General features: G+C 41.5%; 1 protein-coding gene across 2 annotated transcripts in view; it reads left to right on the forward strand.

Moving 5' to 3' along the window:
• The first annotated feature begins 12,300 nt into the window (after positions 1–12,300).
• WDR26 (WD repeat domain 26) overlaps positions 12,301–19,727 on the forward strand; it is a 42,667-nt gene continuing 35,240 nt past the window's right edge. The window contains exons 1-3 of one of the 2 annotated variants that reach the window (XM_058533630.1): positions 12,301–13,308; positions 15,212–15,311; positions 15,412–15,516. In XM_058533630.1, coding sequence (XP_058389613.1) covers positions 12,893–13,308; positions 15,212–15,311; positions 15,412–15,516 — 621 coding nt within the window. In that variant the 5' untranslated portion in view covers positions 12,301–12,892. The remainder of the gene's footprint in view (positions 13,309–15,211; positions 15,312–15,411; positions 15,517–19,727) is intronic. The other variant, XM_058533632.1, reaches the window with a different exon arrangement.

A 19,727-nucleotide genomic window follows, 5' to 3' on the forward strand; every position in this document is an offset into this window, starting at 1 on the left:
GAACTATAACTGGGCAGCTTCTTCACACAGGCCATCTTGACACAGATCGCCTGGCTCCAGGGGAAGTGGGGAGTGGGTATATGGCACCTTCATTCCTAAGCGCTTTTGTGCATCAATTGTGAACAAGGCCTTTTTATTTTCCTATTAGCAGCTGCCAATAAGTATCTAGCATGTTTTAAACGATGAATTACCTTTGACTCCAAAACCAACTATGATCTATGTCTTCAGCTCTGTCTCTTAGGGCATTTTCTTCACCGTGCCCTGTTACTGCCCTGGCTTTAGGTAACCAGTGTTTATTCTAAGTCAGCTCGTTTTTACCCTAAGGCCTTCGTATCATCTGTTCCCTCTGCTGGGAATGCTCTTTGCCCTGACCTTCACAAGGGTAGCTCATTCAGGTCTCAGCCTCCAGGGTGGCCCTCAGAGAGGCCCTCTCTGCCCATCCAATATAAAGTATTTGCCCATGCACTCTGTGTCACATGGCCCTACTTTAATTCTGGGCCTGGCACTTCACACCACCTGATTTATTTCCTGTTGATCTCTTTCTTTATTGCCTGTCTTCTCTCACTAGTATATAAGCTCCAGGGTAATAAGGACTTTGTGTCTTGTTCATGGCGTATTTCCAGCAGCAAGAACAGTGCCCTGCATATAGCAAGTGCTGGATAAATATTAGTTGAAAGAATGAACGGATGGTTGGATGAATGGAAGACTCCATCCAGCAAATAGCTGTGAAGCGCCTCTGGTGCACTGGGAATACAATGAGGAATAAAATCCTCCTTCAAGCACTCCACAGACTACCAGGGAGGACAGACGTTTATACGGTGCAATATGGTGAGAGAAATGCTTATAGAAGCGTATGAAGTCTTCTCCCCAAGATGAGTATGAGGGCAATCTCTAAGGAAACTTAAGAGTTGGCCAAAAGGGCAAAGGTTACAAGAGGGGTGGCAGGGAAGGCTACCCACTGAGAAACATCACAACAAAGGCACCAAGTCTGAAGGCAGAGCATGGGTTCCAGGAGCCCCACGAGGTTGGGTATGGTTGGTCCACAGGTGAAGGAATGAGGGGCCTCGAAAGAGAGGCATGAGCCAGTTCTTAGTGAGCCTCGTAGACCATTAGTTGAATCTTCTAAGCAATGGGAGCCCTTGAGATAGTTTTAAGTAGGAAAGTGACATGATGGTTTTATGCTTTATAAAGATAACTTTGGTGACAGTGAAAGCAACTAATTAGAGAAAAGAACAAAGCATTCAGGGGGTTATTGTCCAATCTAGGTGAAAAAATGTCAAAGATCCCAACTATTAGTGGCAATGGAGAGGGAAAAGAGGAGACAGATTTGAAAGCTATTAAAAGGGTAGATCAATAGAGCTTAGTGACACACGAAATGTGGGAGGTGAGGGAAAGGATAGGGTTAAAGAAAATCCCAGGTTGTGGTTTGTGTCATCAGAATTAATGGTTTTCATGCTTTAGGCCTGTGAATCCCTAAATTCTTTTCGTTTATGACATGGCCGATTCTGAGTCTGCTTGCTGTTTACATGAGCTCACGGACACTTGCCCCAGTGGCTATCTACGGTCCTAGCACAAATGATAGTTTATCTACTTAATAAGTAAGTTTGTATAGAAGTCCCTCTGATGTGTGTGCATCAAATCTAGAATGTTGATGATTTCTCTGTTCATAAAGACCCACGTGTTATTTCAATGCACAGCCATTTTTGGAGGCACACACTGATCCATCACCACAGAAGCATGAGTATTGGTCTAAATATAGATGTGCCTGTCACCTCAGAGAAAGAACAGACCAGAAGTCATGATTCCACTTACTCCAAGGAAATTTTAAGGTGATAAAATTGAAAAACTGATGTAATGTTTCTTAAGTCTGTAAATCTGATCGAAAGGATGACCTCACCTAGGTTTCACTTCTCTTGACCTTAACTGCTAATTTAGCCCCCAGACCCCTCTAAAGCAGCCCCCACTCCCATCCCAAGATATTTCTCACAGCCCTCAAGGGATATCTCACAGGTGCCGTAAAGCAACCACGGTCGGCTCTCTGACCCGACACCCTACAAAGATCCCAGTTTATTCCTATTTCCTCCTCCGGCCCCCGTCTGCTGCTGCCACCTGAGAGGCTATATCGTGTTAAGAGCATGGGCTCTGGTGCCTACCAGCTTGGGCTTGAATCCTGGCTTTGCCATTTGTGAGCTGTGTGACCTGGGGCCAAGTTATCTAGCCTCTCTGTGCCTTAGTTTCCGCCCTTGTAAAGTAAGAGTAATATTATCTAACCTACCTCATGGGGGAGTTGAGTTGATTAAATGAGTTAATATTTATAAAGGACTTAGACTAGTACCTAGCACACAGCAAGCACTCAATACATGTAAGCTATTATTCCTACTACCACTGCTCCTATTGGGACTGGGGAAGCCTCTGGTAGGTCCTGCCATAAAGCGTCCTGCCAAGGGACAATGCCCTCCTTCTGTAACATGATATCAAAGGGGTCACAAAGCAGTACAGCTTATGCCTGGTGTTTTCTAAAATTACCAGTAAAAGAGTTATTTACATTTTTTACTTGCAGAGCTCCCTTCTCACACCATCCTCCAAAGGACTGAGATGTGAGTCCATGGGCACCCAGGCTAGAAGACAAATGAGTGACAGACACCACACCGTCTCCCTCCCTCGGGGTGGGGCCTTGTTACAACGTCAAGTGGGTCCTGCCAGGCTCCCACTCCCTTAGGATGAGTTCTTCCCAGGAGAATCCTTCGTTCCTCCTAAACAGACTTCCGGAGCCCTCTTCTCCATTCTTCCAAAGGGAGAGTTTAAATCTGATCCTTTATAAGAATGAAAGACCAGCTGTATTATGAAATTACTTGTAAGTGGAAAACAAGTATAAACTGTAAAAACATGATAAATTAAAGACTAAACAATAGTTCTGGAGCCAGCCCTGATGGCCTAGTGGTTAAAGTTAGGCGCTCTAACCACTTTGGTGGCCTGGGTTCACTTCTCGGTTGCGGAACTACACTACTCGTCCGTCAGTAGCCATGCTGTGACGGTGGCTCACATAGAAGAACTGGAAGGACTTACAAATAGGATATACAACCATGCACTGGGGCTTTGGGGAGAGAAAAGAAAAAGAATAGTTCTGGAATGGACTTTTAATTTATCTTTGATGATGAAGTATCTGTCACTAGTTTTAACATTAGGACAGGGAGAGGAAAATGAAATTTTAAAGATGATGCCATTTACATTAGCATCAAAAAACATCCAATACATAGGAACAAATCTAATAAGAGATGTGTAAGACCTACCCAGAAAATCAAGGAACACTACTAAGAAAAATTAAAGAAGACCGACATAAATGGAGAAATATGCCATATTCCTAGACACAAAGATTCAATATTATAAAGATATTTGTTCTCCCCAAATTGATCTACAGATTTTATTCAATTCCAGTCAAAATCTCAGCAATTTTTTGTGGAAACTGACAAGATGGTTCTATTTTTTCTATAAAATGCAAAGGGCCAAGAATAGCCAAGGCAATCTTGAAGAAGAAAAACAGAGCTGAAAGATTTACACTACCAGATGGCAAAACTTATTATAAAATTACAGCAATTAAGTCAGTATGGCATTAGCACAAACTTTTGTCAATTACAGTATAAAGATACACAAATAGACTGATAGAACAAAGAGAGTTTAGAAACAGACCCACACATGTACAGTCCTCTAATTTATGATATCACTGCAAGACAGAGGGGGAAAGATGGTCCTTTCAAAATGGCACTTGATCATCTGGATACCCATATGGAAAAACAAATGAACCTTGACCCCTATCTCACACCAGTCACAAAGTAAATTCTGGAAAGAGTGTAGCCATAAATTGGAAAGGCAAAACATTGAAACTTCCAGAGGGTAACTTAGGAGAATATCTTCATGCCCTTGAGGACAGGGAATGACTTCTAACGTAGGACATGAAAAGCACAAAACATAAAGGGAATAATTGATGAATTGGATTTCATTAAGAGCTTCTTCTGCTCATCAAGACACTATTAAGAGAGTGAAAGCAAACCACCCATTGGGAGAAGAAATTTGCAGTACATATATCCAACAAAGGATGTGTATCCAGAATATATAAAGAATTCCACAAATCGATAAGAAAAAAGAAACACAATTTTAAAAAGGGGGAGGGGCAAAAGACTTAAAAAGGCACTTCATAGAAGAGAATACGCAAATGGCCCCAAAAAACATTTAAAAAGGGTTCAACATCATTAATCATCAGAAAAACGCAAATTAAAACTACAAGAAGATATTAGTGGGATCCTGGTAATGTTCTATTTCATGACAAGGGTGGTGGCTTCACAGGAAAAAATTCACTGAGTTGTACACTTACAGATTTGTGCACTCCTCTCTCTATACTATACTTTAATAAAACTGTTTCCTAAAAAAGAGAGATAATTAGAAATATATCAACCAAATGCAATGTGTAGACCCTGTTTGGATCTTGCTTCACATGAGCCAACTGTTAAAAAAGAATTTGTGAGACAGTTGGTGGAATATGAACACTTACTGCATATGTGATGACAAGGGATTATTAGTTTTTTTAGGTGTAATGATGGTATTGTGGCAATGTTTTCAAAAAGAGCTCTTATCTTTTAGAGCTACATTCTGAAGCATAAATACATATACTATAAATAAAAATAATATCTTGAATTGGCTTCAAAATACTCAGAAGAGGGAGGACGGATAAAACAAGAGTAGGTGAGTTGATAGCTATTGTAGCTGGATGCTGGGCACATGGGAATCACTGTACTATTCTCTACCTTTGTGTAAGTTTAAAATCTTGCATAATAAAACCTTTTTTAAAGCTATAGAATAGCCAAGGTTTTATGCTTTGGGGCTATTTATAACTCCTCTCTTCCACCCTCCCCAACCTAATCAAATAATGTTATGTAGTGATGATGGAAACCAGGAACATTGAATCCTTAGGCTACAGGGACCTCCAGAAGTCATCTTGGCCATTCCTTCATTACCAAGCAGAGTATCTGAAATAGAGGAGAACCCATACCATGTGTGCACACTGACCAGCATAGGAGACAGCGTGCCTACTCTCAGAGAAGGAGTTAAAAAAGAAACGTTTACTAGGGACCCAATATGGCAGAGCAATCATTTCCCCATGTTCTTTGGGGTGTATGCCAAAGTAAAGTCTCTAGCAATCTGGTTGCCCTCCCTAAAAGAGCAGACGCTTAACACAAGCTTCTGTGGTCTCCCTGAGCTGACCCTTCCTGACTTGTCCCTAGATATTAAGCTGATGCTATGTAGCCTCATCTCAGTTAGATACCCGTGCCTTCCTTTGCCAGTTGACCTGACTGGAGCTGCTAATGGAATAAAGCAATCAAGCATGAATTCCTGTATAAATCAAGTCTGGCTCCTTCTTATTCCAGGATCCTGGACTAGCATAGGCTTACACAGTTTAGAAACCCTCATTAGATGGATACAAGTGGGTGCAAAAATAACCTGGCGAGGGCCTCCTGACTTAATGTGTCTCCCAGGAGGCCCTCTAGGTTTGCAGCTTTCCTAGTTCATAGGGAAAGGAAATCACTCATTCCTTCCGGCCCTCATTCACCATTCACCATTTCAAGGTGAAATCTGCTAAACTGAGAAACAAATATCCAGGTTACACCCACCTTAGTGTGCTATCCCCTCTAGGCAAAATACTGCACTTCAGCAAGGACTTCTTGGGAAAATGAACAGTCTCTTTGATAACAAGTTTTCAGGCCCTCCCTGTGGTAGCTTCTGGGGGAAGGAAAACCTTTTACTGTCCCTCATGGGCTCACTTACCTACTACTAATTAGGCTGATGAAATGCTGAGAGCTTCCAAGGTGAGGGACCAAGGTTTCATATACACAAAAAGGGCAAGATTCAGAAATTAATTTACAGGACTTGCTCCATTTCTTCTTTTGACCCCTAGGAATTTAAACAACGGGTACTTTCCAGACTAATACCAGCCATCTCTGAAAAGTAGTGTAGTGTAGGGGTTGGGCGCCCAGCTGTCCCACACACCAGCTATGTGACTCTCAGTTTTCTGTGCTTTGCTTAATCACCTGTAAAATGGGAGTTATAGTAGAACATACCTCCTAAGGTTGATGAGAAGATTAAAATAGTACAATATATACACAGCACTTAAAACAATGCCTGGTAAGTGTTAGCTTTTAGTATTATTTTATTATTATGGAAGCCTTGCCATGGACATGTGCCATCACAGGAAAGAAAGGATAAGAATGGAAAGGGTGGATGCTAGGCAACAAAAGGAAAAGTACAGTGTTGTTGAAACTCTGTGGCTCACCCTTACGAACACATCTATTTTGATCTATTTCCATGATATTTGTCAATAACTGGGGGATACAGAAAAAGATATTCTGAGATAGCAGGAAAGTGGACATCCTTCTATTTCAGAAATGTGTATGGAAAGGCTGCTCTTACGCGTGGGGACACAACCTCATTAGTATTAAGGGAACCAGCAAGTCTCTAAAATTGTCAGTCCTGATTTAGCCGAGCACTGCTCCACAAGTCACAAAAAGAAGCTAAGAGCTACTGTTTTGCTCTTTTGTTGTTAATGACTGGCACTCATGGGCTCATTCAGCCAATTTTTTTTTATTTAGAGTACGGCATTATAATGTTCCACACCCACCTATACATTTAGTATTATTTAGTAAAGAGTACAATTTCAATATAAAAATAATTAACAGAGTCCAGGGATCTTTTCAACAGCTTTTTAAACTTTATGTATAATTACCCACTACAGTCTTTAAAATTTTTAATTTTTAAAAGTCTAGCCGTTAGACCATGACTTCCATATGGGCTGCGTATACATATTCAGAAAACATATTTTCTCATAATAATTAGACTTTGTTGTTAACAATCACAATTGGGTTTTACTATTGATTATTATTTATGATTGTCATAATCCCAGAGGGACGAACAGCATATATGAAACTGAGAACGAGGCAGACAGCCCAAAGGGCTTGTTGTCTACGATGCAGGGACGCCAGAGGCAATTAATTATTTATCTACTTTTCAAAGTTAATAAATAGGAATGTCTTTTTGCCCTTTATTCCCCAGATGAATTTAACCAAATGAGAGATAGGGGTGTGTATGTGCAGAGTTAGCAGTCTGAGAACAGGAAGTGCAGGTAAAGGAAAAGAGAAGATTTAAAAAAAAAACAAATATATTTAATGTCAATTAAATATGCACAACACTGCTTTATCTGGCATGTTTTTATTATGATTAAATTCTCATGAATATTTTGATGGTTTTTGAGTGTACTTTAAAAAACATGAGTGCTTTAAAAACATAACATTAATATTAAAAAAAGAAAGCAAAATTCAAATAACCCCTGTTGACACTTAAAAATATATATATAGTTAGAAAACGCAAAAACCGAAGAAAAGTATCAAATGGAAAAAATAAGAACCTCCCTCCCAGTCCTTCCACCCAAAGGTAAATCATTGTTTGTGCTTTTCTATCCTACCAGAAAAAATAGTGTATGCATATATATTCATTTATTTACCAAAATGAATCATATTATGCACAGTTCTGTTACACACATTTTTTACTTAATAACATATCTTGATACTCTTTCTATATCAGCACATGGTGATTACCACATTTTTTGTGCTCTTATACACAATGCTTCTGTGAATATCTTTGCACACACAGCTCAGCGTTACATGCATTTTTTTAATGTGACCTAACACCAAAGTCAGTGCAGCAAGTACAAGCGACTCCAAGCAGTCTATCCCAGCTGTGTGGTGGGGAAAGAACAATCTAGTTTCCTTGGTTTATTTCAGTTTCTTCAGAAAATTTCCTGAGACACTGTTATTTACACCAAATGCGTCTCGGGAACCGCTTGAGATGGCTACTGAGAAAAGAAGCCTTTTCGGCTGAGAGGAAGGTGAATACTTCTACCTGTTCGCTTCTCAGTGCGCAGGAGTCCCGTCTTTCCATCTAGATCCACCTCGTGCGCCACCCCTACCCCACTTACAGGAGTGTCCCGAGTGCTCATGGCATGAACGGAATGTTTGCAGAAAGGGGAAAATAAGCAAGTGCTGGAAAGACATGCATGGGACAGCAGGTGAACTGTCTGATCACTGTGCCCTTCACTCTATTACACAGGTACTGGAAACTCTCCAGTCATGGAGACCAATATGAAGCACAACATTCAGAGCTGTCTGCCTACAGGTGCACAGAAACACAGCTGAGCAGCAGAGTTGGGTAAAAAATAACTACAGAGTCCACAGCTCAGAAATATCACTACTAATAAAACCATCTTATATCTTTGCACTTAGTTGGCTCGAGTCCTTTTGGAAATGATGCAGAATTTAAATTATATTTTAAAATCTATCAACACAGTATTTCAACACAGTATTTTTCCAAATATTTGTTATATTTGTTATCTCATTTGGCTCATACATCAACTCCATGAGGCAGGTAGGCCTGTGTCATTATCCTCACTGAAAAGATGAAGTGACCGCCAGGCAGCAAGGTACAACGACTTGCCCCAGGTCAATGGGCTAAGTGTTCTGACTCCGAGAAGTGCGCTCTTTCCTTTTTTTTTTTTAAAGATTTTATTTATTTATTTTTTCCCCCCAAAGCCCCAGTAGATAGTTGTGTGTCATAGCTGCACATCCTTCTAGTTGCTGTATGTGGGACGTGGCCTCAGCATGGCCAGAGAAGCAGCGCGTCGGTGCGAGCCCGGGATCCGAACCCGGGTCGCCAGCAGTGGAGCGCACTCACTTAACCACTAAGGCACGGGGCCGGCCCAGTGTGCTCTTTCCTGAATGCTCTCAAGCCCACACAAGTCCAACAAGTCCAGCTTGCTAATTTTAGAACTCCAAACCAAGAAAAGCTAGGAATGAAGCTAGAGGTGAAAATATGAATACATCCCTCCCCAGTGATACCCCAGATCCGAAAAAGTATCTCTTCCTAATAGGAATGTAAGAAATTGAATACTATTGATGTTGCTAAGTTCCAGGTTGAGACACCAAACTTAAACCTTGACAGAAAAATATCAGTCTCTACTAGTTTTATGAAGATTTTGTGAAAATTTGGTTTTACGTTTTATTATAAACACCCACACTATCTCAGCTTTTCTTAATCTAGTAGCTCTTGATTTTTACACTAAGGCCCTGCCTTGTCCAGTACTAGTTTCTGTCATTTAGATATCTAACACCTATTTCTTGAGCTGCCTTCTTGTTAATCAGGACTGTCCTAGATGAGTGTTTTTCAAATTTTTTTGAGAATGGCCTACAGAAGAAATATATTTTATTTTGTAAAGCATAGATATGCAGCTGTCATTGAAACAAAACCTTCACAAAATAATAATTACCCTTTTCTATGGGTAATTTATATTTTCGATGCTTTTATACTTTTCCATTTCATTTTTTAAAATTGTAATTATAGACCAATACCTTGATTTCATGACTCACAAATAGGTCATGGTCCACAATCTGGAAAACACTGGCTTAGATGAACAATACGAAGATCCTGCCTCAAAGAATTTATACACTAGTAGCGAGTCTCATCAATGTAGTTCACAGACATCTTATAGCTGGAAAGTCCTTAGCGGTCAATTAGTTCAACTATCTACTCAGTAACTGATTTTACAACATCCCTTACAGAGGGTGACATAAGTGAAAGGCTTTGCTTGAATATCTCGAGGACAAGAAGCTACCTCTGATTTGGAACCCAGCGCAGAGCTGTTCATATAAAGACCTGTTAAAATGGTACAGAAATGAAGTCGAAAGAATCAAATACCTAAAGATACATTCAATTTCTTTTTCCTAAAAGACAACTTGGACCTTTATTCCTAAATCCATCTCAGTCTTCTCTAGGAGGAGGATGAAAAGGGGAGTGTAAATCAGAGGGATAGAAGTCTAGAAAGGCCCCTCTCTGACTTGAAGGGGCTTAGTAAGTCAAAAACATTACAAGCAGCCTTCAAAATTGGAGGCCTAAATAAATGATAGTCACAAAGGCTAGGAAGCTGGAAGTCAAGAAAGGTACCCCTGAGGAGGTCTGAAACAGGCTGAGCCTCAAAAGACTGACTGGAATCAGAAGGGTAGAGAGAAGATGGGAGGGTGTGATCAGACTCAGAGAGAAATGAGCCCACCACATTTGAGGGAATAGTAACGAAGGGTTCATAAAGGGAGCAGGAAGAGATAAAGTCAGAAACAAACATTGAGGTGCATCTGCAGAAAGCAAGATAGACTCTGGATTTCATCCTGCAGGTAATTCGGTGTTACTGAAGGTTTCTGAGTGTGTACTGGGTGGTATTTCAGAATTACTCATCTGCACATGGACTTGAAACCTGGCTCTAAAAACACTCAAGAGTTCAGACAACAGGTTCTCCAGCTGTAGTTTAGTATGAAGAAAAATGTGTGCACGTGGACTTCATAAATTCAGAATTCTGGTAAGAGCAGTCTTGGTCACACAAAAAATAGAAAAGCTGGGATATACATATTGAGTTTAGACAGCAATTGAGTCCAGTTTCTTTTTCCTTTCATTGTTTTACTTTTCTTAATGAAGCGTGAGCCTTGTCTGTAGCCACCACTAAGTGATTATTTCCTTTATGAAAGCTATAGACTTTATTCAGAAGCTTGTCCTCAGTACTGTTATGGGCCTAATAAATTATTATAAACAATTTTGCAAAAATTAAATTTTATATAAACGATAACAACACTTTTAATAATAAGGCTGTCTAAAGTTAATATACTAACAAGGATTTCTGAAGATGTTAACCATCTAGTAATTCAGGCTCTGCTGGATACAGTGACAGTGCCCTATGGACCTTAGCTAGAACTCAGGCCTGTCTCAGGTGAATAAAAACATCGCATGTGAGTCACCTTGCAATTACACCGCCAGCTGGAAGCATATTTAAGCGATGAGAACTACAAACCTCTGTAAGATCCTGCATTGTCTTCCTCCCCCTTCTTCCAGTCTGAGGATCACTAGAGCTCAAGATTCTTTACTAATTTCTCAGAAGCATCATTTTTCATTATTTTTCTAAATTTAAAAAGGACTGTCTCCAAAGGCCTCAAAGTTAGATTATTAATATTGTAAGTTTCAGAGATATCAGATGCATTAGTGAGTCTATATTTTTTTCCATAGGGAAACTACTTGAAAGATTTTTTTTAATTTCCCAGAAACTATTTGTACATATCAGGTGTACACGCTATCAATTACATACAGGTCAATAATTTTAGGAGGTAATGCAGACCATTCACCAATGATCAAGATTCTGCCCAGTTTTCTGTTGCTGCATTTCTACATCCACATAAATGAGTAAGTCACAGTGACACGGAAGCTGCACATTTCACCTAAAAATTTCAAGCCTGGGATCTCAAGTGGAGTCTGAATTCTCCTTAAGATGTATGTTTTGGAGGCAACTGCTTGATCTACATTACTGCTGTCTAAACTGGGCAGGACTCAAGAGGCAGCCGGCAGGGAGGAGGACCCAGCCAAGTGCTAAGAGAGTGAAACCCCTTCAGCAAAGGCCCCCCCTCCTCTACACACCCACATTCTTTTTGTCACTCCTTGTCCCCATCAGATATTGCTCATCCAGATTATTTCATCTTCAGGGGTGGAGCACAGATTCCCACGTGCTCATCATCTCAAACCTCCCGGGATGGCCCGAGCACAACTGTGTGCGGCGCCCGGCTGTGGAAATTCCAGTTGTTCCGCACCAAAATGGGGAGGTGGTTCATCCTGGCCGGAGTCCTGGTTGCCACTAAGTGGCCTACCACAACCCGGCGCCTTGCAGGCTGGTGACAGACCCTTGCCACCTGCTCCAGCCCCATCTTCAGCCCGGCCTGGAGAGTCCGCCGTCCCTCCGCACGCCTTCCATTTCTGGGTCACCCCGAGGTAGACACGCACACACTCGCGCACACACTCGCGGCCATCCTGTGCACGCCCGGCCTCGGAGGGCGGTGACAAACTTACTCCTCGCCGAGGCGGCGCGGCCGGGGCGCAGGCGGAGAGGCCGAGCGGGCCGGGCTCCGGGTCGGGTCGGGTCGGGGTCGGGGTCGGGGTCGGGCCCCGCCGGCCCGCGGGCCTCCCTCCCCTCCCAGGCCGGCCGGCCCCCGGCGCACGTGCCGGGTGACAGGCGCCCTATAGGTTCCATACCTGCCACCGGAAGTGAGTGAGGAGGGCAGTATAGGCATTTCCTGTGACGCGAGCGCCTGGACTCCATTAGGCAGCAGCTGGGGGAAGAATCAACACACCAGGGAGCGGAGCGGAGCGGGCCCGAGGACAGAGGCGGCAGCTGCCTCCGCTGCCGCCCGCCGCCGCCGCCGCCGCCGCCCCGGCCGCAGCCCAGCGGCCGCCCCGCGCCCCCGCACCGCCCGCCGCGCCCCCGGCGCGCCCCCCGGGCCGCGCACCCCGAGCTGCCCCGGGAGGGGGGGGGGAAAGGGCCCGGATCCTCCTTCTCCCCCTCCTCCTCCTGTCCCCCTCCCCTCCTCTCACCCCTGCCCTGACCCCCCCGCCCCCCGCCCGACCCTCGCCCCGGCCCCCGCCTCCCCTCCCCTCCCCCGCCTCGCCCCCCCGGCTTCCCACCACGGCCTCTCTCGGCGAGGAAACTCTGGCCTCCGCTTCCTCCTCCTCCGACTCGGACACCGGCGGAGCCTCCCCGCCCCCGCGGAAGAAACCCCGAGCCTCGGCGGCGGAGGGAGCAGGAGAGCCCGGGGCTTCGGCCGGCCGCGCAGGCCTCTCCCCTCCGTCCTCGTCGTCCTCGTCCTCGTCGTCCTCCTCCTCCTCCTCCTCCGTGGTGGTAGTGGTGGGACTCCCCCCGGCTGCTGCCCCTCCCGCCGCCGCTGCCGCCCCCCACCGAAGTAGCGGCCACAGCCTGGTCAGCGGCAGCATCATGCAGGCCAACGGGGCAGGAGGAGGAGGAGGAGGCGGCGGCGGCGGCGGAGGAGGGGGCGGCGGGGGCCAGGGACAGACCCAGGAGCTCGCCTGCCTGGCGGCCCAGAACGGGGAGACGTCCCCCTCGTCGTCGTCGTCCGCGGGGGACCTGGCCCACGCCAATGGGCTCCTGCCTTCCGCCCCCTCCGCCGCCAGCAACAATAGCAACAGCCTGAATGTCAATAACGGGGTCCCCGGCGGGGCTGCCGCCGCAGCCTCCGCCACCGTCGCAGCCTCCTCCGCCACCACGGCCGCCTCCTCTTCCTTGGCCACCCCAGACCTGGGCAGCAGCCTCAAGAAGAAGAAGCGGCTCTCCCAGTCTGATGAGGATGTCATCAGGCTAATAGGACAGCACTTGAATGGCTTAGGGCTCAAGTAAGTATTTCTCCCAGGCAGCTGGTGGGGACAGACCGAGGGACGGAGGCTGCAGGGGGGAGGGGGGCTGGAAGGAGCTCGGTCGAAGGGGGAATCACTGCTGGGCACGCAGGGCCCCGGACCCGGGAGGACGCAGCTCAGACCGGCCGACCGGGGAGGAGGAGCTGACCTGGAGGGGAAGAAGGGAAAATCAATCAGGCTGACAAATTGTGAGCCGAGAGGGGCGGTCGGAGGGTTCAGGGAGGGGGAGTAGAAACCCAAAGGTTTGCCCCTCCCTGCACACCTTCGGAGCTTAATTGTCTGTCAATAAAGACAGATGCGGGAGTGGGTCTCTGTATGTGTTGGGGGAGGGGTGGATTCGAGCTGGTGGAAATAATGAACCTTGGAGGATTTGTTTTTCAAGTATATCTCAGAGGCATCTTTGTGGGACACCTCCCCACCCCCAACCATGACAGACGAGTCAGGCAAACTACCAATCAGGAAAGACAATCACCTACAAGTGTTTATGGGAACTGAGGGGCTGGGATAAATTGGAAGGAGGTTGTTGGATAAATCTGATGGAAATAATAAAGTAAGATACCACGTTGATGTCATTGAAAGGCCCTTAATTGTGTACAAGAGGCCTACCACTAGCTGGTCTGAAATCCCTGTTTAATACCAAGATGATTTCCTCTGAAAAAGGGACATCTGATCTGGTGAATCATTTATTTTCAAATATAATTTAGGTGGCCTTGTGTACCTAAAATAGAGTGGAAGTAGACAACGACCTTGGCTAAAAAAAACACTGTTGTGTATACACACAAAGAAAAACTAAGGGAGTAGGAGATTGGATTGGTGGGAGTGCCATGGAGCCCAATGGAGGAGGTGGATGAAGCAGAACCAGGATAGGACTAAGGGGGAAGACATGGAGCAGTCGGTTTCTTAGCTTCAAAGCATAGATTAAAATAAGGTCTTTGGCTCAAAGTGTAGTCTTGGATTTACAGATTTGTTCTGGGGAGGGGGAGAAGGAGCACTTTTTAAAAATGATATAAGTATTTTGATTCTCAGGCAGATTATTGCACTGTTTAGCTGAAAAATAAAAGGAGCTGAATAACGAAGCGTTGAAACATAAACAAATATGTAAGACTGATAAAGGAAGATTCTTAGATATCGAAATATCTGATGGGAGAAACCACAGTTGATGAATCTCGGAAGCTCTTAAAGAGAAATATATCGTAGGAAGAGTTCAGTTGGTTCCCTAAGGAAAAGGATTAGTAGGAAAACAGATTTTGTAAATGCTAACAGAACATATTCCTGAGAGAACAAGCAAGCTGACAGCAGCAGGAGGAAATAACTCGTGACTGTTTGGAACCTACACCGTAGTAAATTTGCTATTTTTAGTATAGAGAGAAAGGGAATGATTTTTGATGCTGGATTTATTTTACTTTTAAAGATTGACCTAGTAGAATTTCTATGCGGACGTAATATCTGGATGTAAGGCTCTTACCTAACACAGGTCATCTCCACCACCTTGTATGGAGCTAACAATTTTTGTCTTTTGAAATGTAATAGTATGGTTACTATGTAGATCCTGGTTTTTTCATTTATTTAACCAGTTGGTTGCAACACATTTTTAGAAATTTTATGCTTCATTAAACTTCTGAGGCATTGAATGGCAAAAGTAGGAAGAACTTATTTTGATTCTGGTTTCAAGAAGGTTTTTAGATTTGACTAGATAGAAATGTAGGTGGCCAGTTGAAAAATCAAGCTTCTTTCTCCAAGCACGCGAAAGCTGTTCTTTCTATTTTCTTCATCAGGAGGTTAGCTTAAAAGCTTTGGCAACTGTTTTCATAGACATTAGTTTATTTGGAAGAGTGAAACCCTGAAGTTGGCCAGGTCTTTTTACACTGTATCTCTCCTGCAGCCAGACTGTTGATCTCCTCATGCAAGAGTCAGGATGTCGTTTAGAACATCCTTCTGCTACCAAATTCCGAAATCATGTCATGGAAGGAGACTGGGATAAGGTAAAGTAGGGCATATAGAGCTGTGTGACTGCTGCTAAAATTATATATCTGATGTGCATTTTGTGACGTCTCTGTTTTTCTTTTATACCAATTTTTGCAGGCAGAAAATGACCTGAACGAACTTAAGCCTTTAGTGCATTCTCCTCATGCTATTGTGGTAAGAGGCGCACTTGAAATCTCTCAAACGTTGTTGGGAATAATTGTGGTAAATACACTTTTGTTCTTAGTTTCACATTTATGCTTATTTTACTAGGTTATTGATAATTCTAGGTTTCTGCCTCTTATAAAAGATAAGGCCTAACAATAGTTAAATTTCATATAATTAAATTTGTAAACTAGGATGAGTATTTATGATGTTTTAAAGTTTGAGTTTTATATTTTTGAAGTCACATTTAGTCAATGTGTCATTTGAACCTACTTTATAAATTAATCTTCTACAAAATTATATTGAAAGATCATCATGCTTTCAGTGCTTTTAATAGAGTTTTACATTTATAGAATCAAGGGTAAATTGTACTTTTATATTATTTAAAATACTGAATGTGCTGGTAAAGAACGTGCTTTGGTGTGTGTATATCCATATAGCCTTAAGTAACTGATACATTGATTATCTTTTTTTTAATCTTTGGGAATTATAGTTAATTCAAACCAACTCCATTGGTGTGCTCACCATTTTCCATTCTTGCATTCCAGTTGTGTGAATTGACAGTGTCAAAGTTTGTGTAATAGGTATTACTCTGGTGGAGGGTTTGTATGCAGACTTATCCATTGGGCTCTGCTTACTTATTTCCCCAACAAGATCAATTTAGTAGTTTAACCTGTTAGCCTCTTTCATAAATCTTAGTGAATCTTTTCTACTGATAGGCTCTAATTCTTCAGTAGATGTTGGTGAGGGAGAGGAGGGAAGAAGTTTGTTTCCAAGTGATTGGAAACCATGAAGAATCAGCTGCTGGCCCCTGGCTTTTTAACTTCTAGCTGATTCATTTGTTGTCAAAAGCAGTTTCCTGTCTGGTGGGGGAGGGAAAGAAGGCAAATAGGAAGTGAAGCAGGGAAACCAGCTGTTTGTTAAATATTAGTAAATGACTGTTACATTTTGATTTTTTTAAATTGGCTCAAACATTAATCTTTTTGCCTTTGTCTGTAAACCTAATGGAGCCTCCTGTTTTTGATGTTTGAGTTTTTTTGAAACCTTAATTACAAAAGAGTTTTCAAACTCTTAATAGAATTTTATCCAATAATATAATCCTAGAGAATGGACTTAAGGTGAATTAAAAGTGCAAACAAGTATAAAAAAATATGGATTCATTTAAATTGATGATCTATTATATTATTTTTTTCTTTCATTAAATATTTAAAATACTAAAATTTTTAATTTATTGAATCAGATTGATAGTAAATTAACTCATAGAATAATCAATTCCATGGTAAGTTTTAAAAGTGAAAATACAGAAGTTAAAATAAATAAACATCTGTATTCAAAAGGATTACAAATTTTCCAGTAACTAAATTTTCCCCAATCAGTGTGTTTGGGGTTTAAAAAAAAAAATCTAAGTATATTTTAACTGGGCAGTTTTTCATAAATTGCTACCTGTGACATAATGGACGGTGACCCTAAAATAAAGACAATTAAATGGCCAAAATAAGAACTGGGGTTCTTTTCCCATTGGACAAGTTAGCTGTGCTCCTATGGTGACCAAAGAGAACTTGTCCATGGACTATTTTAAAATAAGTGTGTAATTTCTTGGACGATTGTTTTCCTTTTTGAAGCTTCACCCAAGTTATATCTGTAATTTAGTAGTAAAAATTTTAATAGGTTCACTTTCTTTTTCTCATTTGTTTATAGTAATTTGAGACTTATGTATTGGATTTAGATTAGGACTATCTCATTAGAAACCTTGGTTGGAAGCAACATGTAAACTGAAGAAAGGTAGTTGTAGATAAGGAGGAATCCTTTCTTTTTGCTGCCTGTTCAGTCTAGAACATTCTAGGATCTAATAAAAAATGAAGATTAAGTCTCTGGCTGAACCTCACACCCTCAAACTGTTTAGGTATTGATACAAAGAAAGGAGTTCTAACTTTATCTCACTTTAAGCATTGATGAATCAATTGCTTTTAAAGAGTGAATTAAGTTCAGCATTTTTTCTCCTTTCTAATTGTGTTTAGATTTACTCCTCTCCCCCACTCCATCTCCAGAAGATAATCTAATGTAAGCATCAATTGGTAATAATACCTTAGGAGACAACTATTTGGGGTTTTTTTTAACATAATTATTTTAATTGTATGCCCAGACATATTTGATGACTTAGTCTAGACTCAAATTGTATTTTACTTTTTAAACCTGAATGTTTTTATTTACCCAATCCATTCTCTACAATCCCTTCCCATATTTTTTAATGGTTTCCAGTCAAATGATCCTAGGAATAGCAGAACTTGCTCTGGATTTTCTGGCAGCTGAGCTCCTGAATCAACATTTTTCAGTTTGGGTTCAAATATGCTTAGCCATGTCTGGGGAATTTAGGTGGGTATTTGAGATCAATAACATTAGAAAACTTTTATATGTCTACAAATGTTTGATTCTTTATTTTTTAATATAATAGAAATATGCTTAACAAAAGTGTTCAAATATTAACTTGATGTACAAAAATTGACTAGTAATATTTTGAAGTCAAATAGGGAGGAGTTTTGAGAGCCATGGTATAAATACAATTCATTTCCCCTTTCCTCTGAGTCATGATTTAATTGCTATAACTTGGTTATAACCTTATTCCAGAGTTAGTCAGAACCACTGCTAAGTTAGCTAGGAGGCTGCCCTTGATAACCAGACTTCCTGTGTTCACAACTTCTGAGTTTTTCTTTCATATTGAGTTCAGTATAATTATGTGAGGGGAAAGGATAAAACAATCCAAATATTGGGTAGGATAGGGGGGCAAACAGCAGTATTTACCATGTGAAACTGTCTTGCAAGCTATCCTAGTCACTTATCAATTTCAAGTTTTTATTAGATAGTAAAAGAGAGAAAGAAATACTGCTGGGCCCAGAGATGCTGCAAAATTATCAGAGACCAGAAATAATCTCTTACAGAGGTCTAATTAGGAGTTGGGGAAAGATATAAAGGAGAGTTTGTTTTCTCTTTTCTTTTTCTTCTTCATTTAAGAAGCTCATGATCTTCTAAAAAACCATTAGTAAAGCCCTGTCCCCACCTCAGCAAATTTCAATTTTGCCTGGTTTTTTAAACTTTTTCAGTAAATAATTAACATGATTTGTGAAAGATGTTTATTTTCTTGAAACTGTATTCATATTTTTGTGCTTTAAATTTTGGGAAGTAAAATGCAGTTTTACTCACCATCCTTATCCTATGTGTCAAATACCTGAACTGATTTTTAGGAGAATAAGCATTCTCTCTCTCAGCCAGATCTCTGGCTGTGCGTGGCCACAGCATGTAGTTGCCATGTACACTACCAGGATTTGGTGTCTGTTTGAGGATATTCTTTGTCTTAATCTGGATAAAATGACTCATAGAAAAATGTTCTTGCACTGCTTTTACAGCATTCCCTGTATACACAGAAACACATATTTGTGTTGGCTTCTCGAAAAGTTTTGCTCTGCCTTCCCCTTCTCTCCTGCCCTGCCTCTGCCCCTAGAAAGTAATAAGAGTTCTAGCAGGATCTTAGTGGGGAAATAAGGGGGAAATAGCACTTGGGTCACTGTCCCTACACACATTGGAATGGGGGAGGGAGTGCATAGGACCTAATAATGGATACCCCCAAAATAAATAAATAAATAAATAAAGACTTGCCCTGAATTAAAAAAAACAAGTTTCCCCAAATTCCCAATTGTTAAGAAATACATACTGGCCGGTTCCACGTGGCCTTTAAATGAAAAATTCTGCAACTAAATATGATTCTTAATTTTGAATCAAAAACACTATCCAAAATGAAACTTCTAACAGTATGTTGATAAATGGAAATATATGAGCTCTCCATTTCATAAAGACTTGAAGTGTTTTCCGCAAGATAAAATGGTGAGAATATCCAGAATAACTTACATAAAATCCTTTGATTTTTAGATTGTTTTGTTTTATTTAGTCTTATTTTCAGTTTTTGTCACCAGATGGACTTCAAAGTATTTTTTTTATTTGACATATAAAGGTTAACTTTAGGTTACATGTACAGCAACATACTTTTCAGAACTTCTTGGTAACTAATCTATTTCTGAAACATTCATTAGTCAATCTAACTTTATGTGTAAAATTTGGTAAGTGTAATTTTTCTAGAGTTATACGACCTTATCTCATGGTTCGAAATTTTTCTATTGTTCTTTAAGATTTAAGATAAGATTATTACCAAACATAAGCACTGTATCTTATAAAAGATATATTTAAATGTATGCCTAACTTATATGAGACAGTTTGTTTTT

Source organism: Diceros bicornis, chromosome 38 (genome assembly GCF_020826845.1).
Source record: "Diceros bicornis minor isolate mBicDic1 chromosome 38, mDicBic1.mat.cur, whole genome shotgun sequence".
NCBI classification, from domain to species: Eukaryota; Metazoa; Chordata; class Mammalia; order Perissodactyla; family Rhinocerotidae; genus Diceros; species Diceros bicornis.